Source organism: Leopardus geoffroyi, chromosome D1 (genome assembly GCF_018350155.1).
Source record: "Leopardus geoffroyi isolate Oge1 chromosome D1, O.geoffroyi_Oge1_pat1.0, whole genome shotgun sequence".
Lineage (NCBI taxonomy): Eukaryota > Metazoa > Chordata > Mammalia > Carnivora > Felidae > Leopardus > Leopardus geoffroyi.
The window spans coordinates 110,739,979-110,763,972 of NC_059329.1; the positions used below are offsets into that span (position 1 = coordinate 110,739,979).

The 23,994-nt window shown below is 58.4% G+C and overlaps 2 protein-coding genes across 18 annotated transcripts in view; one reads left to right on the forward strand and one right to left on the reverse strand.

Annotated features, from left to right (window-relative positions):
* CHKA (choline kinase alpha) overlaps positions 1–2,986 on the reverse strand; it is a 62,578-nt gene extending 59,592 nt beyond the window's left edge. For 16 of the 17 annotated variants that reach the window (XM_045486118.1, XM_045486120.1, XM_045486122.1 and 13 more), the window contains exon 1: positions 2,513–2,986. In XM_045486118.1, coding sequence (XP_045342074.1) covers positions 2,513–2,859 — 347 coding nt within the window. In that variant the 5' untranslated portion in view covers positions 2,860–2,986. Of the gene's footprint in view, positions 1–2,320; positions 2,406–2,512 lie in introns of those variants that run through there. The other variant, XM_045486124.1, reaches the window with a different exon arrangement.
* A 5,991-nt stretch (positions 2,987–8,977) lies between these two features.
* Positions 8,978–11,492, forward strand: LOC123600563 (nascent polypeptide-associated complex subunit alpha, muscle-specific form-like). The gene is made up of 3 exons (XM_045482588.1): positions 8,978–8,994; positions 9,217–10,071; positions 10,503–11,492. The coding sequence occupies exons 1-3, from the start codon at positions 8,978–8,980 to the stop codon at positions 10,633–10,635; spliced, it is 1,005 nt and encodes a 334-aa protein (XP_045338544.1). The 3' UTR covers positions 10,636–11,492.
* Positions 11,493–23,994: the final 12,502 nt, after the last annotated feature.

A 23,994-nucleotide genomic window follows, 5' to 3' on the forward strand; every position in this document is an offset into this window, starting at 1 on the left:
AGAGGGACAGAATCACACAAGGAGCAGGGGGAAGGGGGAGAGAGTGGGGGAGGGGGGAGAGAGTGGGGGAGGGGGAAGAGAGTGGGGGAGGGGGAAGAGAGTGGGGGAGGGGGAAGAGAGTGGGGGAGGGGGAAGAGAGTGGGGGAGGGGGAGAGAGGGGGAGAGAGGAGGAGGGGGCAGGGGGAAGGGAGAGGGAGGGAGAGGGAGGGAGGGAGGAAGGGAGGGAGGGAGGGAGGGAGGGAGGAAGGGAGGAAGGGAGGGAGGGAGGGAGGGAGGGAGGGAGGGAGGGAGGGAGGGAGAAGCAGAGCTCACCCGAAACGGGGCTCAAGTTCAAGAACCAAGGGCTCATGACCTGAGCCAAAGTCAGATGTGTCACAAACTGAACCACCCAGGCGCCCACCTCTTTTGCCCCTTTTTAAAGCTAGGCATCACCCACTTCCCATGTGCTAAATCACCTCTTTTCTCATTAAACCCATTCCATAATTACATTCTATTGCAGAAAACAGGACTAAGAGGCAATGTATACCATAGTTTTAAAAGGTCCTCTAAACAGAAAGGAGAGCTTCCAACACTACTTCTGCGAGTACCAATTCCTGGAGAAAAGAAAACATCTTCAGTGCTCTTACAGTAACAGCTACTAATCTTTTTTTAATGTTTATTTATTTTTGAAGGAGAGAGAGAGAACATGAGCAGAGAGAGAGGGGACACAGAATCGGAAGCAGGCTCCAGGCTCTGAGCTGTCAGCACAGAGCCCAACACGGGGCTCAAACTCACAAACCACGAGATCATGACCTGAGCCGAAGTCGGACGCTCAACCGACTGAGCTGCCCAGGTGCCCCTATTCATTTTTTTAATCAAAGCGTCTCCAAAACTATCACATTCAGGTAGGCCTGAAAATTCTCAAAGAAAAGGGTGATAGAGATCATCCCAGGCCATGTAATCATCAGTCTGTATAAACGAGGAACCTAGAGGGGCTGGAGGTCAGGGGCTATTCGCTGATGTCAGAGTCTGAGAGACTAGGTCTCTGGCACCCCACTCCGGCCCCAGTGCTCTTGCCTGTTGCCTGTGAGGACGTTCGGACACCCGGGATCCAGCCTTAAGACATTCCCTTGTGGGCCCTTTCAGGGGAGGGTCACTGGTCAGTTAAGCTGTTGTGTCTTGCTTAAAACTGTCATTGTAGGGGCGCCTGGGTGGCTCAGTCGGTTAAGCGTCCGACTTCGGCTCAGGTCACGATCTCACGGTTGGTGAGTTTGAGCCCCGCGTGGGGCTCTGTGCCGACAGCTGGCAGCCTGGGTCCCGCTTCAGATTCTGTGTCTCCCTCTCTCTCTGCACCTCCCCTGCTCACACTCTGTCTCTCTCTCTCCCTCAAAAATCAATCAACATTAAAAATTTTTTTTTAGTAAGTGAAATGAAAATATAAAAAACCTCTCACTGGGCAAACTCCTTTGATTCCCACCTTTGGCTCCTACTGCTCGTAAGCAAATCCGTGAGAGGGGCCAGAGGCACAACAAGGAAGTGAAGCTCTGCTGCAAGACTGGGCACAGAAAAGGAATCAAATGACTAAAACTGGACTTGGGGATTATCAGTGGCAGCCGGCCAGTTTCCAGATACTACACTCAGCCTAGTCAACCAGCTAAAAGAAAACGGGCAGAGAAAGAAATGCACTTTTAAAGGTCTAGGGGCGCCTGGGTGGCTCAGGGCACCATCTCGAGGTTCGCGAGTTCGAGCCCCGCGTCCAGCTCACTGCTGTCGGGTGCAGAGCCGGCTTCAGATCCCCTGCCCCCCTCTCTCTATCCCTCCCCCACTTGCACTCTCTCAAAAACAAACAAACAAACAAACAAACAAACAAACACATAAAGGTCTAAATAGGTCCCACGCTAAATGTTAAACGGTCATCTCCTGGGACCAGAGTGGCACCAAAAATCAAGGCAGCCCCTTTTCCTCTTCCGTCTGAATAAACACACGCGTACATTTTTTCGCTCATTTAAATATATGGCTAAATATTTTTAGCTTAAGAAAAGGGGAGGACCTTTCCACCTCGCTCCTCGTCATTCCTGGAGCCACACCTCCTAAACTCGGACCACGAAGGCACCCCTATGTCTGAGCAGCGTCAGCGGGGAACGAGCAGATGTTACCCCCAGGACACGAACAAGTGAATTTCGGGGGCGGGGAGCAAATCGTGGACGCGAGGAACTAGCAGTAAAGTTACCAAGTGTCTTCTTTTAAAGCGACTCACAACATCCCTCCTCACGCAAGGCCCTGAACCCCAAAGGGAGGGCCTCCCCTGGCAAGGTTTAACAAGCTTCTGCACAAAACGCACTTTGTGATGATTCAACGGTATTGTTCTGCTCACAGGAGACCTGTCTTCGCATGGAACCGGGATCCGTTCAACAGCCGGTCTTCTGGAAGGTCTGGGGGGGGCTTGGGTTTCCCATGGGGTCCGCCCCCGCCCCGGCCAGCGGCTCCCCGCGTCCGCCCTGCGCGCCCACCCCGGCGGGGCGCCGCCACCGACCTGATGACACTGATGTGGAACTGGTCCTCGCGAAGGCCCCGCCAGGCGCCGGGCAGGAACTCCTTGCACCACAGATAGGCCCTGCGCCGCGTCCGAGGCTCGGGCTGCTCGTCGGCCGGCGGCGGCGGCGGCGGCGGCGGCGGCGGCAGCGGCAGCGGCGGCGGCGGCGGCGGCGGCAGCGCGAGCGGCGGCTGCGGGCCGCCCAGCTGCTTGGGCTCGAGGTCGCTGGCGGCGTCGCGCTGCTGCCCCACGCCGGGCGCCGGGGCCGCGCTGCCGCCGCCGCAGCTCAGGAGCAGCCCGAGCGGCGAGGGCTCCGCCTCGCCCCCGTTGCAGAACTTGGTCTTCATGCCGGGCAGGCGGCCGAGGAGGCGCGGACGGCCGCAGCGCGAGAGAGCGAGGCTCAGGGTCCGGCCGGGCGCCCCCCTCACGGAGGCCGGGCGCGGAGGCCGCTCGCCGGCTCGCTGACGGGCCGGCCGGGGGCGGGAGCGGCGGTTGGGGGCGCGCCGGGCGGGCGCGGGCCGGCGGCGCGGAGGGAGGGAACGAGCGAGCGAGCGAGCGAGCGGCGGACGGCGGCGGCGGCGGCGGCGGCTGAGACGCTCGGCGGGCCCCGCTGGCCGCGGCGCGCGCTCCTATACCGCCGCCGCACGAGGAGCGCCGTCCGCGTCACAGCCCGCCCTCGAGCCCGCCGCTGATTGGCCGCCGGCCGCCGCCGATTGGCCTCACAGCTGCCACCGCCCTCTCCACGCCACCTCCCTATTGGCTGCGGCACCGCCCCCCGCCCCGGGCGCTGCCGGCGCGGGGGGCGGGGCCGGCGCGGGGGGCGGGGGCGTCGAGCCGGAGCCGGGGGTCGCCGGGTTGGAGAGCAGCAATTGAGGTGCGGGGGCGCCCGGAGAGCGACGCGGGGGCCCGGTGGGAGCCTCCGGCCCCTGAGCCTCGGGCAGCCCGGGCTTGGCTCTGGGAGCCGAAACTTTGCTCGGACCCCAGGGAACCCCAGGACATCTGAAGCCGGGGCCTGGCAGGGTGCAGGCAGGAAGCTAGTGCCTGCAGGCTGGCTTCTCTTTTTGCATGACCTTGGCGCAAGGCACCTCTCTCTGCTGCCCCGTGGGTGTGTTTTTATAACATTTCCCAGCGCCGGCTCGGCTCCTTGCGAGGCGCGGCCGCGCTCCGAACAACCCAGAGCCGGAGGAATGATTTTCCCCGGATCCGAAAACAGGGCAGAGGCGATTGGCTCAAGGCTGAACAAGTGACCCCGCCCTCCGGGGGGGGGGGGTCCCTCCCGCAGCCTCAGTTTCCCTGTCCTTGGTGCTGAGGACGCCGGGCACTGAAGGCTCGGGGCAGGCGGGGCGGCATCCCGCAGCGGGGCCGCCGCAGCCACGCGGATCACTGGCCAAAGGTGAGTGCCACGGGGCTGCTGGCTTTGTGGACGCGCCCCGCCCGCCCCCGCGCAGGAGGCAGCCGCGTGACCGTGACTAACGCACCTTTGCCCGCGGAGGGGGACGAGGGCCCCTTCCCCAGTTGGCCACCCCGGCCTGTGCCCCTCACTCCTGTTTGAGCCCGTGGCCCCAATCCTTTCTGGTAGGGGGTTACAGATAAATATAAAAATTACAGGTCCTATTTTACGGGACGTGAGCTGGGACAAGAGGTTTCCCAGGCTGCTTAGGAAATTAAGCGCCTGGATTACAGAAAATGGCTTCTGTGTGGGATTTCACAGTCGGCCAGAAGCAAACATCTCTTTTTAGATCGTGTGTGCTTGGCTGAACTTGCTCCAAGAAAAGTGGACTTTTTGAACAAAAGTATTATAATGAAAAGGGGCCTTTGACAAGACAGCTGTAGAGGTGGGCCTGTGCACTGAACTGAGGACCTGGGAGTAGCCTGGGCGTTTTAGAAGGGAAGCAGGGCGGGAGTCCCACTGGATGTTTGAAAAGCTGAAAATTCAAGGTCTTCAGTCAGGCCACTTAGATAAAGTAGCCAAGGACTTTGTCTAAAAATACCACTGCAGGGGTGGGACCGTGTCCATGGCCTACCCAGGTGACAGACCTTTTGTCCCCCTGTCCCCTGGCACCCGCCTAGTAATCTCAGGAATGCCAGAAACCTGGCGGGGAGGAAAGGGCGTTAGAAGTAAGGGTTGGGTCTCTGTTGTTTGAAATAACCCTGGCGTCTGCTGGTTTGAGCTATTAGAACCCACAGGCGCCTTTATGGGACTGCCGTTCCCTGTGGGAGGAAAACGATGCCTTATGAAAGGTGTTGGAAAAGTTTTATCTGTTATTGCTTCCGTTTATAGATGTGGAGACTGAGTCCTGCAGGGTCTGTGCGTTTCAGCTGAGGTCCCTCGGCTAAGATGAGAGGCAAGGGCAGGTGTCCCCGCTCCTTTGTGTGAAGAAAGAGCATTACTTCCAAGAGGATATAAAACTTCCCTCCCCTGCAGGCAAGCTAAAGTCCAGAATGTAGCTCTCATTAGCTCGTCCTTCCTTTGGCCACTCAGGGCCCACCCTCAGGGCTGGGGCAAAACTACCAGAGGGGAGACTGAGGAAGCTTAGCCTAGAGTAACGCTAAAATAAGAGGTTTTACAATGAAAAAAGACTAATCCTGCCATAGAAGTAGGGGAAGCCTCCCCAGCCTTGCCTCTTGAGCAAGGCTTTAGAGGGTTGAGAAGGCATTTTCCACGCGGTCCACTTTCCAGAGTCACCTGTGAGGATGCATAGTGAAGACGGGGTCTGGCGTGCAGTAGGCACTCAAGAAAAGTGCCAGACCCATCACGATCCACAAGGAGAAACCCAGAGTGATAAATCTGCTCATGACCCTTGGCCTGGCAACCCCATTCCCAAGACTTTCTCCCAAGCAGTCATGCAAAGCACGAAGCCCCCATGCATCGCCGTACTGTCCACTGCCTCACCATCCGTAATTGGAAAAGGCTGGAAACAATCTGAATGATTGTCCGGCACCTGGACTGCGGTATCAAAGATGCTGAGTCCGAGGGGCGCCTGGCTGGCTCCGTTGGTACAGCGTGTACCTCTCGATCTCGGGGTTCAAGCCCCAAGCTGGGCATTGAGTTTACTCAAAAAAAAAAAAAAAGATGTTGAGCCCACATGTCTGCGTATCGGACGGAAGTGAAACGTGACCGGGTTGAAGGTGGTAGGAAGGGTTCATTTTCCATTTTTATCAAGTGCCTTCAGTGTACCAATCATAAGGCTTGACCGCACGGGTTAATGAGGAAAACAGCTACGCCTGGCTCCCGGTCCAATAACCACTAGCAACACTGCCCCCCCCCACTGCCACACTGTGCCTCTCCCCTCATCCCCATTTGTTTATTGTGTATTGTCAGTCTCCTCCCCACATGGGACTTCCAGGAGAGATCTTTTTTTTTTTTTTTTTTTTTTAATTTTTTTTTTTTTTTCAACGTTTATTTATTTTTGGGACAGAGTGAGACAGAGCATGAACGGGGGAGGGGCAGAGAGAGAGGGAGACACAGAATCAGAAACAGGCTCCAGGCTCTGAGCCATCAGCCCAGAGCCCGAGGAGAGATCTTGACCAGCAGGCCCTGATTGTAGACAGTCAAATATTTCTGCCTGGATGAAGTTCTGGCTCCTCACTTACTTAGTAGCTGTATGACTTGGGACTGAGCCTCAGTTTCCGCGGCTGTAAAATGGGGATCACAGGCATGCCTCAGAGACATGACAAGTCCGGCTCCAGACCACCGTGATGAAGCAAGTATCACAGTAAAGTGACTCAAATGAATGTTTTGGTTTCCCGGTGCCATATATCAAAGTTATGTTTCCACTACACTGTAGTTTATTTATTTATTTATTTATTTACTTTTATTTAAAAAAAATTTTTTTTTCAACGTTTATTTTTTTGGGGACAGAGAGAGACAGAGCATGAGCGGGGGAGGGGCAGAGAGAGAGGGAGACACAGAATCGGAAACAGGCTCCAGGCTCCGAGCCATCAGCCCAGAGCCTGACGCAGGGCTCGAACTCCCGGACCGCGAGATCGCGACCTGGCTGAAGTCGGACGCTTAACCGACTGCGCCACCCAGGCGCCCCTATTTATTTATTTTTTTGATGTTTGTTTATTTTGAGAGAGAGAGCACCAGCCGGGGAGAGGCAGAGAGCGAGGGAGAGGGAGGACCCCAAGCAGGCTCCGTGCTATCCGCCCAGAGCCCGGCGTGGGGCTTGATCTCACGAACCGTGAGTTCACGACCTGAGCTGAAATCAAGAGTCGGATGCTCAACCAACGGAGCCACCAGGTCCCCCAAAAATAAAATCTTAAAAAAAAAAAAAAGGAAGAAAAAATTTCCGAAAGCTCTGATTGATGCTGAATTCCGAGAGCAGACAAAGAGGGTGTGGGTGGTCGGCCTTAGGAGCAATAGGGATTCGGGGAGACAGTAGATCGGGAGGTCCCTGTCCAGTCCCAGGCATTCCCGCAGACTGATCCCTCTGGCCTGAGGGACTGGCCAGGGGAGTCCCCAGGGCCACCAGGCAGACCAGGGTCCCACGGGCCACCGCCCTGCCACCAAGTGCAACCGCAAGGCCTATTCCAAGGAAGGGCTTTCTGAGTCTGCCTCCCTGGAAATGGAGGGACCATTTGTCAAGCAATTGATAGGAGCAGGCCCTATGCTGTGTCCTTTACCTGTATGCGGCATTTTTCGAGCTTTCAGAACTAGCAATGAAGTGAGTGTAATTAACACTTCCATCTCCAGCAGGCAGCTAGGAAGGGCGGAACCCGGGGACCCACCAGGACTTCCTCTGAATACAGGGGAGCCTTGGCTGTCAGCACCAAAAGCACCTTTGGCCCAGGAAGCAGCAGAAGCTTGGCGCAGTGGGGGTTCCCTAGAGGGCCGGCTGGGCTGTGCTCACCACCCCCTCCCAGGCTGCCCCCAGGACCAGGCTCCCTTACTTCATTTCTGAGCCTTAAAATATTGATGTGAGTACTCACAGGCCAACAGGCTGAAATCCTACATGCTCACGATTGGGTTTCGGCCCCCGCCAGCAGAGTAACAGAGCTGGGCCCCTTCACGGAGTACCCGGGTTGGACCCCACCCCAGGATGCTCTGCCAGCTAGCTCGAGACTGGGCCTGGGGGCAGCTTCCTGGAGGCCTCTGAGCACTGAGAGCGAGTGTGGTCTTCCTTGGTGGCCTCCTGCCATGCACCCAGCCTCAGTGAATGAAGGCCACAGGCAGGGCTTAGGTCCCAGAGGGTTTAAGGAAAGCAGGTGACTTGAATGCCCACGTGTGTCTGGCGGATGGGACAGGCCCTCCCTCCCGCCATCCTCCATTTGCCGGGACCCTGAGTATAGCGTTAAGGGTAAAAACCTGTCTTTGCATCTGTGCCTTCACTCACAGTGTGGCCTTGGACAAGTCACCTACCTCTCTAAGCCAGATGAAGATCATTGTTCCTACCCTAGAGCATTATTGCAGGGGTGTGGGGGTGGGGAGTGTCACTGATGCAGGCAGAGAAAGGCCTGGCCACAGAGTCAGGGCCCCGCAAAGGGTAGCTGTGCTCTTCAACTGATTGTTAGCTGGATTCCCAGAGGCTGGAGGAGACCATAATCACCTGTGGTCAGGAAGGATGCACCTGTAGCAGCCCATCCCAGGTGCCACCAGGAGAGCAAAGCCCACGGGAACTCTGGCAATACGGGCCTTATACTGAACAAATCGATGCTTGTATCCCACATGCAAAACTTCCCGTACAAGATCATTTTACTGTTCACAAGTGACCGTGGGAAGGGGCATAGCGTGAAGAACGTCTTTCGAGCCTGGCCACCTGTCTCTGTGAGAATCTGGTTGTCCTTATTTAGAGCTGACAGCAGAAATCTAAATCTGAGGTCCTACGGGCTGGTAAAGCCCTCCTGAGATCCCCGTGGGAGAACCTGGGCAGTGGCCATCCAGCTATGGGAAGTGATTCCCTAAGGCCCTCCCAGAGCACATGCTGTGTCCCCAGAGCCTGTGGGGGTGGGGTTTCTTAAGTTTATTTATTTTGAGAGCGAGAAAGAGAGTGGAGGAGGGGCAGAGAGAGAGGGAGAGAGAATCCCCAGCCGGCTCCGCACTTTGAGTGCCAACTCCATGCCGTGAGCCATGAGATCACGACCTGAGCTGAAATCACAAGTCAGATACTTGCCCGACTGAGCCACCCAGGTGCCCCCAGAGCCTGGGTTTTAGAGCAGACCTTTCAAACTCACTTTCCAAATTTGGTGCAAACCTGCCCTGTGGTTTTTTGTTTTGTGTGTGTGCCTTGCATGCATTACTTTTGTAACACAATAAATGCATTTTTTTAAGAGATCCTACGTATGATGAAAGTCATACCGCGGAGAGGAGGCTTCTGGGCTAGAGGTCCAGAAACCTTGGTTCAGACTCTGCAGCCTACTGGGCTCCTGTCTCCTCAGTCAGCCCTGGGCTCTGAGGCTGGACTTGTGCCAGGTGGCTTTGGGACGGCTCTCCTTTCTGTGTAGAACGACCAGCAGGGTCCAGGGATGCCCTGTGCAGATGGGTAAGCTGAGATCCAGGGTCACAGGTGGGAGTGAGTGACCGTGCTGACCCAGGATGCTATGGCCACTGCTGTGCCTACCCCACTTGCCATTCTCCCAGCCCAGGGTCTGGCTTCTTCGTGCTGGGAGGGCCTCCCATCCCTAGCCCGCATATGCCCCTAGCCCTGTCCCCACCGACCTAGAAGCAAGGAAGCTGGCAGCCCCCAACCCCAGCCGGCCTGAAGAAGCCGCTCAGAGGTCGGTGGAACCCCACTGGCGGCCCTCCGTGTGACCTTGTCCGGTCCCAGAGCCTCTCAGCATGCCCCGTACCGGGGCAGAGTGAGAGAAGGAAGGAGAAAGGGGAAGGCAACTTTGGAAGATCTTCTGGGTCCCGGGAGGCTGTGGCCAGACGCTTCTCCCCCCAGCCCCGCCGCCGGGGGCCAAATTCCGAGGCCAGCTGCTGTCCTTGCGGTGAGGAATCCGGCCCGACGGGATTCCTGCGCCACTCCCCCTCCTCGAGAGAGGGTGCTGGGCCCCGCGGCAGGGGCAGGGCGGGGGTGCGCAGAGAGCGGGGTGGTCCCCCGGCCCCTGGGGTTCCTCCGCGGCAGGGCCGCCCCCGACAGCGCCCCCAAGTCCCCCACGCCCGCCCGACCCGGCGCGAATCGCCCCCCAACGTTGGCCTGGCAGCCGCTAACCGCTAACGGCTGGCCCTCCGACTGGCTTGTCGAGGCTGCCGCAGCAATTAGAGCAGGAACAAGGTACCGCCCCCAGGCTGCGGCGCCAGCGTGTGACCCGGCAAAGGTGCCCGGTCCCCGGGGGGCGGGACTACTCCGGGCGGCGACGGGGGCCGAGCACCCGCGCAGCCCGCCCGCCAAGCGCAGCGGCCTCGGGGCTCGAGCCGGAGACCCCGACCCCCTCCGGTCCCGGCCGCCTGCACCCACTGACCCCTCGACCTCCTTCAGCGCCTGCACGTGGTGGGTGCCCAGTGAGTGTTCAACGAGTGAGGGGACTGGGAGATTCCCGAGGTGGGGGCGCCAGCGTGGCCTGAGTTCTAATCCCAGTTCCGCCCTATTCCCTACTCGCAGTTTGGCGCTGATCGGGTGATTGTTCCCTCTTGCACCTCTCTGTTCCTTGCCTGTACAATGGGAACGAGGGGGAGCCCCGCCTCATGTGGTTGTTAGAAGGAATAAATGAGCGAATAGTTACAAAGAGCTTAGGACGGAACCTGGCACACGGCCAGAGTGTGAAAGGAGAAAGAGTACTGTATGTGCAGAAAAACTTTTTTAGGGCCGCCTGGGTGGCTCAGTCGGTTAAGCTTCCGACTCCTGGTTTCTGGTCGGGTCGTGATCTCACTGTGTGTTGAGATCCAGTCCTGCATCGGGCCCTGTGCAGACAAGCAAGGAGCCTGCCTCAACTTCTCTCCCTCTTCTCTCTCTGCCCCTCCCTGCTAGGACCCTCCCTGGCTACAATTGTGCGACTCCTTCCCCCCCTCCGTTCGCGGCCTCCAGCCTTCGCCTCCCCCCCTCCCCAGGTGGATCCCACCGCTCACCGAACACGCCCGGCCCTCGCGACAGAGGCACCGTGAGTACGCCCGCCATCCGGGCGCATCTTGGGCACACACTGCCCAGTCCCCCGCCCCTCTGCAGCGGGCAAGGACCACGTGACTCCTTAAGTAGGCCACTTCTCCTGGGCGAGCCTCTCTGCCCTCCTATTCCCCTTGTCTCTGACCAGCAGCGAAGGATCCAAGAGAAGCAGCTGGGGCCGCGACACGACCGCCAAGGCGCCCCGGGGCCCTGAATCACCACGCGGAATTCTCCCTGGCCACGTGAGCGAACCGAGACAGGAACAACAGTCGAACACGGCCCTCGAGGGCCGTGAAGGTTAAATACCTAGTACACCTGCCCGGGACTCTTCCCTTCCGTGGGAACCCAGGGAGCTGGCCGCAAGGGGAAGCCCACAGCATCGCAGGAAGGAAGGATCTGGATCCCAGGGCCGAAGAGAGAGGCCTGGCCGGCAACATGGGCGAGGAGTTTGCTTGAGCCAGACGCAGAGCCTCGCGGTGCACAGCTGCTGCCCTTGGGGGACTGTCCTCATGGCACCTGGCTTCCCCTTCCTTTGCCGTGTCCACCTGGCAAACCCCCATGCCAGGTGAACCCAACCTGCCCTTCTCAACTGCCACCGGAAAGCTGAATGTTCCTGAAGAACACCCTATAACTGGTTCAACTGGTTTTACCTTCAATTGGTGCCCTGAGCCAGGGGGGTCCTTTCTCTGTCCTACTGCCTGTTCCGGGAGGTTGGTCTTTCTCAGCCCAGGTGACCCACTTTACCATCGCAAACGCTTTTAAGGGTACAGTTCAAGACTGTTCACGTAAGTTCTTCGAGCTATCGTGAATCAAACTGTTAGGAATAGTGGTGTACAAATACCTGTTCAAATCCGCACTTTTTTTTTTTTTTTTAATGTTTTATTTATTTTTGAGACAGAGGCAGAGTGTGAGAGGGGAGGGGCAGAGACAGAGGGAGACACAGAATCCGGAGCAGGCTCCAGGCTCTGAGCTGTGAGCACAGAGCCAAACGTGGGGCTCGAACTCATGAACCATGAGATCATGACCTGAGCCGAAGTCGGTGGCTCAACCGCTGAGCCACCCAGGCGCCCCTCGTTTTCAATCTTAAAAAGGAATAAAATTCTGATTTTTCCACAGTGGCTGCCCAACACTTACTGTTCTCTGTTCCATTTTTTATAATAAGCTTCCAAAGGGTGTGAAATGCTATCTCCCTAAGGATTAGTGATGTTGAGCAACTTTCTATGCGCTCACTGGCCATTCGCATATCTATTAAAGCTTTTCATAGAGGGGCGCCTGGGTGGCTCAGTCGGTTGAGCGTCCGACTTCAGCTCAGGTCACGATCTCGCGATCTCGCGGTCCGTGAGTTCGAGCCCCGCGTCGGGCTCTGGGCTGATGGCTCAGAGCCTGGAGCCTGCTTCCGATTCTGTGTCTCCCTCTCTCTCGGCTCCTCCCCCGTTCATGCTCTGTCTCTCTCTCTGTCTCAAAAATAAATAAACGTTAAAAAAAAAAAATTAAAAAAAAAAAGCTTTTCATAGAAATAAACACCTAGACAAAACACACACAGTACCCTGGGTTCTTCCTCCAGTACCTTCTCCCCAATTTCCTTCTTCTGCGGGTGATGAGATTCTCCCCCTTCTACTGACCACCTTTTCCTTTTCTCACCTTGGGGTGTCCCTCTGAGCCCTTCGCTCACACCTCTTAGGATCAGGAGGTTGGGGGGGGGCAGTTTGCTTCTGTTGTACTTCCTTGGCTCCTCCCATCTTTTCTTCTTCTGGGGAGCTCAAGCCGCATCCCCAGGACTGAACTCTGATCCCCATGTTCTGAAAGCCCCGGCCGGTCTCAGAAGCTGCCAACGGACTGCTTCCCCCCAGCGGCTGCTGCCTCATCTTGGGGATCATTGTTTCTGCCCTTGGGGGACCCTGGTAACCACAACACTTTCTTCTAGCAAGGCAGGTGAGGGTTTTGCCCAGAACTGATGGTCTCTGGCCAACCTCCTCCCCCCTTCTTTCTCCAGCTGGCACCTGATTCTTCCCCGGCCTCCTGCTTTGTTGGGAGGGGATGCAGCCACCCCTTCCTCCTCCCTACCCTTGTCTCTGCTCACCTCTCCATTGCTTCCCTTCCCCAAGGGAAGAAATTCCAATCCTACAAAGGGCAAAGCTTTTTTTCTTAATTACAAAAATTTTAATGCTTTATTTTTGAGAGGGAGAGACAGAGAGAAAGAGAGCACGAGCAGGGGACAAGCAGAGAGAGAGGGAGACACAACCTGAAGCAGGCTCCAGGCTGTGAGCTGTCAGCCCAGAGCCTGATGCGGGGCTCGAACTCATGAACTGCAAGATCATGTCCTGAGCCAAAGTCAGACGCTTAACCGACTGAGCCACCCAGGAGCCCCCTCTCTTTAAATTTCAAATGGATTTTTTTTCAGGGCACCTGGGTGGCTCAGTCGGTTAAGTGTCCGACTTGTGATTTTGGCTCAGGTCATGATCTCGTGGTTCGTGAGTTCCAGCCCCACATAGGGTTCAGCGCTGAGAGCCCCAAGCTTGCTTGGGATTCTCTCTCTCTCTTTCTCTCCACCCCTTCTCTGCTTGCGCATGCGCTCCCTCTCTCTCTCTCTCTCAATAAATAAACTTTGAGAAAAAATTAAAATGGATTTCTTCTTGATCACAAAAAGGAATAGGTGTTTACTGCAGAAAACGTGGGAAATACTAAACGAAAAAAAAAAATCCTACCAGGCAAAGGTCAACGTGGCCAGTGGGGGTTTGCTTAATATCTTTCCAATCTCTCTGAGTCTATGACTTTTGAATAGTTTTGTATGCTGCCTTTTTTTCCCCTTAAAATTATATTGTTGCCTCAGCAACAGTAGATAGATCAATGGATGGACCAAGGAGCGGGCGGATGGAGACCAATAAGATAGCAGTAGAATATCAGTCATGGCGTCTAGGTGAAGTGCATATGGGATCCCCCGAACGATTTTTTCAAATCTGTAGGTCTGACATTTCTCATAACGAAGTGCGAACACACACACGTTTAAGGACCAGGTATTGCACTCCTGGATACAGGTCCGAACTTGATAGAAATGAGCGCTTACGTCCACCGACAGACACGCGTGAACGACGCCCCGCAGCATCTCCCGTACTAGCCCCAAAGAGGAAAGAAGCCAGATGCCCCGGGGAAGTAGAATGTATAGACGGGTTGTGGTCTATCTCACAACTGAGTACCGCCACGGTGACAAGGAGCACACGCCACGCTACGAAGGAATCTCACGGACGTTAACGTGGAGCGCAGGAAGGTAGACAAAAGGGGACACGCCGACCCCAAGAACTACATTCCCCAGAATCCCCTGCATCAGGGCTCCGGGTAGTTTCTGCCGATTACAGGCATTTGCTCGAGGTCTGGGAGGCCAGAGGGAAACAATGGTGGTGGCGTAGGCTTTCCCAGATGCGACACTTGGCCAGTGATTTCTGGGGGGGTGGGGGGTGGGGAGGGGTGTCTTCCCGCGGCTCACCCCCTGGTGGCGCGGGGTCCCTGATTTCCAAGCACCCTGGGTCAGCGGACATGCCTGCCCTTGGCTCTCCCGGCTCTTCCAGGGGCAAAGCCCCCACGTGCCTGGGTTCGATCCCTCTCTGTGTCCCTGGCTGAGCCTGGCTTGAGACGGCCCCGTTAGAAAGATCTTAAAGGAAGTAGTTGGGGTCTCTGGCTTTTGAACAGAAAAACTGGGGTTTTTAAGCCAGTTCTGTGGGTCTGGGTCTCCTCTTCCTCCGGGTCCTTGTTTAGAAAACAGAGTGAGGTCTACGCACAGTCGTGTGGGAGAGAAAGCAAGATCACACGCGGAGGATCCGAGCCCCAGTGCCTACACTCGAGGTGACAACAGACAATCGGCTGTTACGATTATCATCCTTCCCACTTAACAGATGGGAAAAGCGAGGCCTGAAGAAATGGTGCCATTTGCCACAGACCACACAGCCAGAAGGTGGCGGGGCGTGTGTCCAAACCCAGGAGAGTGAGCCCCCCTCCTCCCCGACTCCTGTTTCTTTTTTTACTTCTTGAAGATTTGTTGCTGTTGATTTTTGAGAGAGACAGACAGACAGACAGGCAAACAGAGAGAGCAAGCAGGCGAGAGGTAGAGAGAGAGGGAGACGCAGAATCGGAAGCAGGCTCCAGGCTCCGAGCTGTCCGCACAGAGCCCGACGCGGGGCTCGAACCCACGAACCGTGAGATCGTGACCCGAGCCGAAGTTGGACGCTTAACCGACTGCGTCGCCCGGGCGCCCCAGTGAGTCCTGTTTCTTTAGCTGTGCCTCAGGGCTTACAGTACCCAGCAAGCCTGGAGTAGCTCTGTGTCCCAAGGACGGTGCAGCAGGATGAAGGGAGGAGGGCCGCCAGTCCACCTCGCCTCTCTCCTGAGGCTGTCCACTGAGGACGGCCGTGGCCCAGGCCTGTCACCTTGTCTCACCTGGGGCTCTGCTAGCCTGTGTGCTTTTTACAAGGCAGGGGCCAAAGCCTACTGTCGACAGAAGCTCAGAGAAGGGCAGTGCGTGGCCTGGGTCACGGAGCAAATCAGGGGCCAGGCTGGCCTCTGGCCTGACCTCCGGGCTCCCAATCCATCACCAGGCCGGGCTCCCCCAGCACCGCGGATGGTGCTGAAGGCCCGGAGGATGTGACCGAGCCGCGGGCTGAGGTGTCCGGAGTTGCCAGTGCTGTCCCAGGCCTCCCTCCTCCCTCCGTGGTCTCCCTCCTGGTGGCAAGAATGTGGGCGTCCCACCGATGTTGCAACTCCAGGGGAGAGAGCGTTCCTCTTGCCTCTGGGTCCCGGCTAAAGTCCCAAAGTTGCATTTCATTGACTCCGCTTGGCCACGGATCCATTCCTAGACCGGTGGCAGTGCCCCGGGGGCCAGGGGCACACACTCTGGCTGGCCAGCCCTGGGCTCAGGCTGAGGTGGCTGGGAGGTGGGTCTACCCTGAGCCACGGGGACTGAGACCCGGGAGGTGACCTTTTCCGAAGAAGGGGGTCGGTGTCCAGGGTGTAGATGCAGGCGATGACCACAACCGGGGGCCCGGGGGCCCGAGCCTGTTGCCGGCCCCAGCCCTGCTGGCAGCGACTGGACTCCCTTCTCCGTCTGCTTGGGCCCAGGAGGAGGCAGTAGGAATGGCCTGCAGGAACAGGTCCAGGAAGTGATGGAGGATGGAGTGTTCTTTGGGGAAGGGGAGTATTGGGTCTCCCGCTCCCCACAGACGGGGTGCTGGCCTCCGTCTCGGGGGCCTCCCCCGGCTGCTGATGAGGGGCGGTGCCACGGAAGTGCGGGTGAGGCCTTGGCCTCGGGGTAGACAAGGCCCTTCCCCACCTCCACACCCGAAACCAAGCTCCACGGACGCTGCCTCCGAGAAGCCTTCCCTGCTGTGCCCATCACCCGGTCAGGGTGCCCTCATCAGAGCTCCAGCTGAAGTGTGTGTGTCTCCCTCTCAGAGGGTGGACAAACTGAGGGCAGGAAGGCGGGGATTTCCTGGTGGCCAGGGTGTGCCCAGGGTAGATCTTGGCACAGAGCGGCTGTTCAGCAAACACCCCACGAATGAAGGAAGGAAGGAAGGAAGGAAGGAAGGAAGGGATTGTTGAGTGAGTGGCCCTGCAGACAGCCCCGGGGAGCCCGCGCCTGGGTCCATGGGTGGCCAAAGCTGGGGAGGGAGAGAGTCCAATCCTTTGCGGCTCCCGATGGCCGGAGTCCAAGTTCGACCCATCTTGACCCTCTCAACCCCGCTGGCACGGAGGCCTCTGAAAGCCACGGGGCCAGTAACACGCTGCCACGCCTCTGCCGTCTGTTTGTCTGACCCAGTGCCCGGAAGGCTGCCTGGCACGGAGACTTGCTCACACCCTGGCTCCTCCCCAGGGCAGCCCAGCTCTGCCTCCTGTCTGCCCGAGGGCCCGATGCCAGCCTGGCCGTCCCACCGCATCCTCACTGCGCCCACTACCCACGGGGCACTGGGCGGCGGAGGGAGCAGCTTCAGGATTGGGTGGCACTGGACCCAAGTCTTACCTGGGTGGGGAGGCCGGCGGGTGCGGGTGGAACTGCTCCCAGGGCCCCTCATCTCCAACCGGGCACCCTGCGACCTCACCCCCTCTCGTCCCTTCTCGAGGCGCCCTGTTCTCTCTCATGCCCCCAGCCTCGGTCCCTGTCAGAACATACCTTCCCCTCTCGCCTGCAGGGAAGGCGATCAGCCTAGAGGAGACAGGTAGCGTCGCGCCCGCCCTGCCCCTGCCCAGCCAGCGCACACCCCGGGGCCCTTCGCGGGGCCCGTCTCCCTCTCTGTATTTCCTGGCTGCACGGACGGGCCCGATCTTTGGGGCTGCGGGGAAACGCCCAGAAGCGGCAGCGTCTGGGCTCACAGGGGGCCGGAGGGCCGGCCAGAGGACAGCGCGTTCCCCTGGCTGTGGCAGCAGCAGGTGCCTGTACCCACGTCCCCCGTGGCCATCAGCCCTCCCCATCTCCGACCTTGGGCCACGTCCCCGGGCCCAACATGCAGCAAGTTTCCTGCTCCCCGCTTCTGGCCCTTTCTCCGCTGGGAGCCACCGGGCAGGATGCAGCGGTCCTGGGGGCCCAGGCAGGGCACAGCCGTCTTGCCCAGCATGGCCTCCTGGGCTCCCTACTTTACTGGGAGGAGGAGAGGCCGGCCCAGGGGCCCCCGTGGCCGGTGGCGACCTGAGGCTTTGGCTTTTCTGGGTGACCCGAACCCCGCCCGGCTGACCAAAGGGGACGCGAGAGGCTGGAGTGATTCCAGGGTCTCTGTCTCCAGGGAGGAAGCCCCTTCCCCGTCGGCCTGCGGGGGACCCCCGGGGCTAGAGGGATCAGGGCTGAGCAGAGAGATCAGGCTGAGAGTGGGGCATCTGAGAGGATTCAGGAGGTGACATCAGCCGGGTGGAGAAGTGGCTGCTCAGGTGAGGGTGGGACAGAGAGAGGGTCCAGGAGGAGGGAACAGCAAAGGCCTCCTACCCCAAGCGAGCGCCAGGCTCCTGACCAGCCTCACACACAACCCCCCCCACCCCACCCTGTGCTACCAGGGCCCGCCAGGGGCCCCGGGGACTAGCCCAGTGTGGCGGAGTCCGGGGCACTCTGTGCCACTGGTGATAGATATTACCCCACTCTGAGCCTCAGGCTCGTGCTCCCTCCCAGGAATGGCAGTGAGGATCCCAGCCCGCCAGCCTTCAGTGTCCCCAAAGATCCAAGAGAGACGCTCGGGGTCTTCGCCTGGCTCTCTGCAGGGCCAGAACGGACTCGTGTCACTGGGGGGACAAAGGGCAGACAGGCCGTGGCCTCCTTGCAAGGGTCTCACCAGCCCTGCACCCTGCTGCGGCTCCAGGGGCTGGGGCAAGCTGAACATTGAACTCTCGGGTGAGTGATTCCACAGCTAAACAAACACGTGTTAGCCCGTGTCAACAGCAGCCAGGCCGACTTTTTTTTTTTTTTTTTTTTTTTTTTTTGAAATCACAAGCAATTCAAAGCGACTAGCGCTGAGGCGTCTGTTAAAAATTTTGCCATGAGTGGGGGCGCCCGGGTGGCTCAGTCAGTTAAGCTCCGACTTCGGCTCAGGTTCACGGGTTCGAGCCCCGCGTCGGGCTCTGTGCTGACAGCTCAGAGCCTGGAGCCTGCTTCGGATTCTGTGTCTCCCTCTCTCTCTACCCCTCCCCCGCTCGTGCTCTGTCTCTCTCTCTCTCTCAAAAATAAACGTCAAAAAAAGAGTTTTTTTTCCCATGGGGCATTTGGCTGGCTCAGTTGGAGAAGCACGCAACTCTTGATCACGGGGTCGTGAATTCGAGCTCCATGCGGGGTGTAGAGATTACTGAAATAAATAAAACTGAAGTTATTTCGCTCCACAGTGTGGAGCCTGCTTGGGATTCTCTCTCTGCCCTCCCGCGTTCTCTCTCTCTTTCTCAATAAGTAAAATAAACTTAAAAAAAAAAACTTTAAAAGAGAGCTCTTCTGGCAAAACTGCCCCAGTCTTAAGATTAAACAATATTACACTCTTAAAATTTTCTTTTAACGTTTATTGATTATTTTTGAGACAGAGAGAGACAGAGCATGAACAGGGGAGGGGCAGAGAGAGAGAGAGGGAGACACAGAATCGGAAGCGGGCTCCAAGCCATCAGCCCTGAGCCCGACGCGGGGCTCAAACTCACGGACCGCCAGATCGTGACCTGAGCTGAAGTCGGACGCCCAACCGACTGAGCCACCCCGGCGCCCCAATATTACACTCTTTAAATGAACTTCAGAATCTTCTGCAAAGACAAAAAATATTGCTTCCATCTGCGCTTTTCTTGGACTAAAAGCACACGCAGAAAACTCTACTTTAAAAATGAACACTGTAACACGGCCAGGTAGCTGCTTTATCTTCTCTTTTTTAGCCAAGACGGTAGAACAGATGACGTGTCGCGCGTGCATTACGTCCAGCCACACCTGAGAACGGAGCTAGTAAACGTGACAGGTTCAGGGCAAAGGACTGAAGGAGACACCTTTGGTACGAGCAAAGGGGGCCTCTCGAAGGCGGTGGCTGTGATCCGATGGCCGTGGATGTTCTAGATCCACTGGACGAATCCTAGGCAGCAGGCACGCTCCCCAACACCTTGCACCGGCGTCCCCGGCCCCCCCCTCCCCCCCCCCCCCGCCCCGCTTTCCTCGTTTCTGCTCCCGTGGCTTCGGCCAGTAGCTGCTGACCACCCACCGTGTGCCACACCGGCACCCAGGCATCCTTTTCCTGCTCGACTTGATCCTCAGTGAGGCTGGCATGACGATCAAGGCCGTTTTACAGACGGGAAGTCAAGTCAGGAGGTGGCCTGACCGGAGCCCTTGGTCCTAACCCGGGTGATTCCCCGTCTCCCTGTCTTTCCCGCCCTGGCTCCTCAGGCGGCCCCCCCGCCCCTTAAAACCTTCTGGACTGGCCATGCCCACCTTCTCACCATCCTTCCCGGAGAACATCCTGTCCTTCCTCGTCCCCAGGACGCCGACGCTCTGCTGCCTGTCTGCCCCTGGGGCTTAGGAACCGGCTCCTCTGGATCCTTCTGAATCTCACCTCCTCTGTGCTTCTCGGCACATCTATCACGCTTGCTGCTGTGTATTTGTGGATTTGTGCGGGCAAGAGCTGGGCGGAGTTGCTCCTGCAGCCCCTGTGCCTTTTGAGGGCCCCGCACCTGTTGGCTGAGGTTGAGAAGGTTGTCAAGGGAGCAGGTAAACCCAGAAGAGGGATGGGGATGGGGCAGGGAGGCCCGGCTTGGCCCACAGAGGCATCGGCCGGAGGGAGACAGAGCTGGAATCGCGGCCGTGGAGACCAGTTCCGGTGGCCCAGAGTGTCCAGGCTGGAACGGAGATGGTTGTGACTAAGGCTGTTTGGGCGGATGTTAACTGGGGAGGGCAAAGGTCAGAGGCCAAGAGGAGGCCCACCAGGCGGCACTAACTTGACTTGGGGACCGGGCCCCACGACAGCCCCAAAGTTAGCGGCAGGGTTACCCCCCGTTTGACCAGAGAGGAGCAGTGTTTCGTCCACGCTCACGTAGCTGGGGGACAGCAGCAAGACCGTCAGCCCGCCGTCAGCCGTCACCCGGGCTGAGCATTTCCCGGGGCGGCTCCGGGCCACCTGGAGGCTGGTCAGGCCATCCTCCGCTCCCTCGCTTACCCCCAGGAGAAAAATGCGGTTTGACTGGCAAGAGGAGGAAATAAGCATCCTTCATTTGCTTTGCAGGAGAGTGACCCTGGGAGGGACCGTCTCCAACCTGCCGGCGTCCGGGGGAGAATCCGCTCCGGGAGGTTAACTATGCAAGACCGCGTGAACGTCCCCCTCCGTGTGCCTGTAGCTTCCAAAGTGTGTCCCCTGAGCAAACAAGTGCCCGAGGATCCCCACTTCTGTTTTAGGAGATGACACAGGTAGCCCCCCGGGCACATGCGGTTCCTCCTGTGTGCCTGGGTCACGTTTGTGGAAAAGTCACTGTTGAGAGAGAGCCAGCAGCTCGCCAAGCTGGAGGAAACCTTGGGTTTTTTCTTTGCTGTCTTGAGGCAACCTCGTGCCGGCCTCTTCCGGATAAAGACGAGTCCACACCCGTCCGGGCCCAGCAAACACATGGGGCACCTCGTATCCCTTGCAAGCCCCCGGAGTCTGTTTGACTAATGGGGTGAGGTCACCGTGCTTATCTGCATGATAACCTTTGGACAAAGTTCTCCTGGCCCCACATCGCTGCATGGAAGGGAGGGTGCAAAGCAGTGACTGCTATGTGTCATCCACGGGACTTTTTAGGAGACAGAGCTTTTTAGAATTCACCTGGTGAAGGCGGGGCCTTGTGACTGAGGCTGGCCCCCGTGACCCTCGGCTCTGTGACTCTCTCCAGGCATGGCTCCCAGTACAGCCAGGACCTCGGGAGCTGGATCTGGGGCTGAAACACAATCTCAGAGCATTTACTCACCTCACTGCGAGGCTCAGTGAGGTGCCCCCACCCCTGAGTAGGGTATCTCCCCGTGTTTGTCCCCTACGGGCTGTTTCTGTCTGGGGCTGTTGCTTGGTCCTAGCACTCACAGTGAAGGCTGTCTGCTGCCATCTTGGATGACCTCAGGTCTGTCCAGCATCTTGTTCTCCCAGAACCAGGCCACTTTCCACCCCCAGGTGCCATCAGGGACCTTGTCATCAATTAAATTTTCCTGTTTTAAAAATATTTATTTTTGGGGCGCCTGGGTGGCTCAGTCGGTTAAGTGTCCGACTTCGGCTCAGGTCATGATCTCGCGGTCCGTGAGTTCGAGCCCCGCGTCGGGCTCTGTGCTTGACCGCTCAGAGCCCGGAGCCTGTTTCAGATTCTGCGTCTCCCTCTCTCTCTGACCCTCCCCTGTTCATGCTCTGTCTCTCTCTGTCTCAAAAATAAATAAATGTTAAAAAAAAAAATTTTTTTTAAATATTTATTTTTGAGAGAGAGAGACAGACAGACAGACAGACAGAGTGCGAGCAGGGGAGGGGCAGAGAGAGGAAGATGCAGAATCGGAAGCAGGCTCCAGGCTCCGAGCTGTCAGCACAGAGCCCGACGCGGGGCTCGAACTCACAGACAGCGAGATCATGACCTGAGCTGAAGTCGGACGCTCAACCGATTGAGCCACCCAGGCGCCCCGTTTTCTGGGGGGGGGGGACCCCATCATCATTTCAATGCAACCCTTCCCAAGTTCTGAGAGTCAATTCTGACCTCAACCTCCTGTCCTCTCTACGTGCTTGTCTGACTCCTGCTGGACTGTTCTCTGACCACAGGAGCACCTCCAGGCCAGGGGTCCACTCAGGCCGTGGACACATCTCCTGTTCCCTCACACTCTCTCCTGCCCACCCGAGCCCTATCCTTCTGCCTTCTGCGACCCCCACCTGGCTGAGAGCCTCGCACCTGGGCTGAGAAGTGCTGCCATTGGCCTTGGTTCCGGTGGGTGCCTGGGACATCGACTGGCACCTAGAAGGTGACTGGTGAAGATTTCCGGAACGAATTTTATCAGGTTTCCACAGTCAGCTTGCTTTTCCTTTGTCGATATCGACTCTCCATCGCGCTCCTTAAGCTTTCGGGACTCTCGCCTCCCCCTCGTTCCCAGGTGACCTCGCCTCCTGTTTGCGGACAAAATGGAAAACCTCGTGCCGGAGCTGCCCCCCCCCCCCCCATCCACTTGTCGCCAAGGAAGACGGACCCGCACGAAGACCAGACTCTGAATAACTTTACCCCTTCCCTTTTGGGAGCCCGTCCCCTCCGGAAGCTTCTCGCCTCACCACGTGGCCTTCGTTAATGAGAAGGATCGCCTCCTCGCCACCCCCCATGCCAGCTGCCATCCTTCCCTCCCTGACAGCCAGACTCCCGTCTCCCCCCCGCAGTCCGGCTACTCCAGGAAGTGCCCGCTCTCTCCCGGGTCAGGAGGAGGGCCCGGGGGGTGGTCTGCCCACCTCCCCTGGGTCACCTCACCGGCTCCCACGGCTTTAGTGACACCCGTCACACACACACACGGAGGCCTGCCACCCCCGCCTCCCCACCCCCGGCACTACTACAAACGTTAAAGAAACGTCACCTCACTGCCGTCCCTCCGGATGGTGCCTCTCGGGGTCTCAGACCGGTCGCCCGTGTGCGCGTTGCCCGCCAGCCTTCTGGTGTGTGAGCAGACCCAGCGGGGCGGGTTGCCCCCAACAGGTGGAAGTCAGGATCTACTGAACTCAACAGAAAGACTCACAGATCTGACGAGGACCTGGTAACAGTCACTCGCCTTTTAAAGACCGTTGGCCCGAGGCCAGGGGCCGTCTGCCGTCCTCCAGGCTGGAAACTTTCCAGCTGTTTCCATGAACGTTAACTTACATCCCTGGGAGGCGCTGACGGTAAGAGGGGGCGGGGCGGCCCTGGTGGGAACCCCCTTCCCAATCCTGCCGGTCCACCCGCCCTGAGAGTCAAAATCCGCTCCCCCCCCCCCCCACCCCCCGTGCTGGGCCTCACCCCTAGCGGGTGCAAACTGTACCCGCACCCCCACGACACCGCTGAGGGAGAAGCCGGAGGCCGTGTCACCCTCCCTCGCAGGCCAGGGCCACGCTTACCACAACCCCGAGGGTGCAGAACTCCACTTGGCCCCGCGGCCAGCACAGCGGGGCGCATGCCAGTGACAGAGCTGGCATTCGAGGAACAGAAATCACGCCAGGGCCCTGGGCAGAGTGCTGCACGCCGGCTGGCCGCTGGGCAGGGGAAGGGACCCGTTTCAGAGACGAAAGCCGAGAGCGGACCCCAGGCCCGAGCACCCGCCCCGCCTGCCTGGCTCGCGCTGGCACCCGCAGACTCGCGGGCACTACAGAGAGGTCGGGGGCCCGCAGCCCGGTCGGGGCCACGCGGACGCCGCCTGGCTGCGCCGGCTCCGGCTCCTGGACTCGAGCCAGTGGGTCCCGTGTCCTCCTTCGACTAGGTTTTGCTACAGTAACTGGGAGAAGGCACCCAGGCCAGCTTTGCATGCCAGTCTTGTCCAGTTCAGCGAGGGGAGCGAGCGGGTCCTCGGGAGCCGAGTCTTGGCTCGAGGGCCGTGTGGTCTGAAAGGAGCCTCCCGGCCGAGATAAGGAGCCCTTTCCCCTAGTTGGTATTATTATCTATTCCGAGGGAGAGAGAGCCCGCGACTGGGAGAGGGGGAGAGAGAGAGGGAGACAGAGAATCCCAAGCAGGCTCCCGCACGGCCAGCGCAGAGCCCGACACGGGGCTCGAACCCACAAACGGCAAGGTCACGGGCTGGGCTCAAACCAAGCGTCGGACGCCCCACAGACGTAGCCACCCAGGCGCCCCCCCCATCTTTTACACTGAGGGGGCGTCAGAAGCAAACGGAGACCAGGGCTCAGAAAGACGCCACACTCGCAGACAGTGAAAGGCTTTACAAATTCTACTTTACGTGGAAACCTTCCGGAGAAAGTCAGCCCTCGGACCTTCTCCGTTCAGATACAGCGAACACCGGCCAAA

Bases quoted from the DNA above. Each gene is read 5' to 3' on its own strand.
- LOC123600563 (XM_045482588.1), top strand. The intron at 10,072-10,502 runs GTGATTGTTCCC...CCCCCTCCCCAG, and splicing joins CGCAGTTTGGCGCTGATCGG to GTGGATCCCACCGCTCACCG.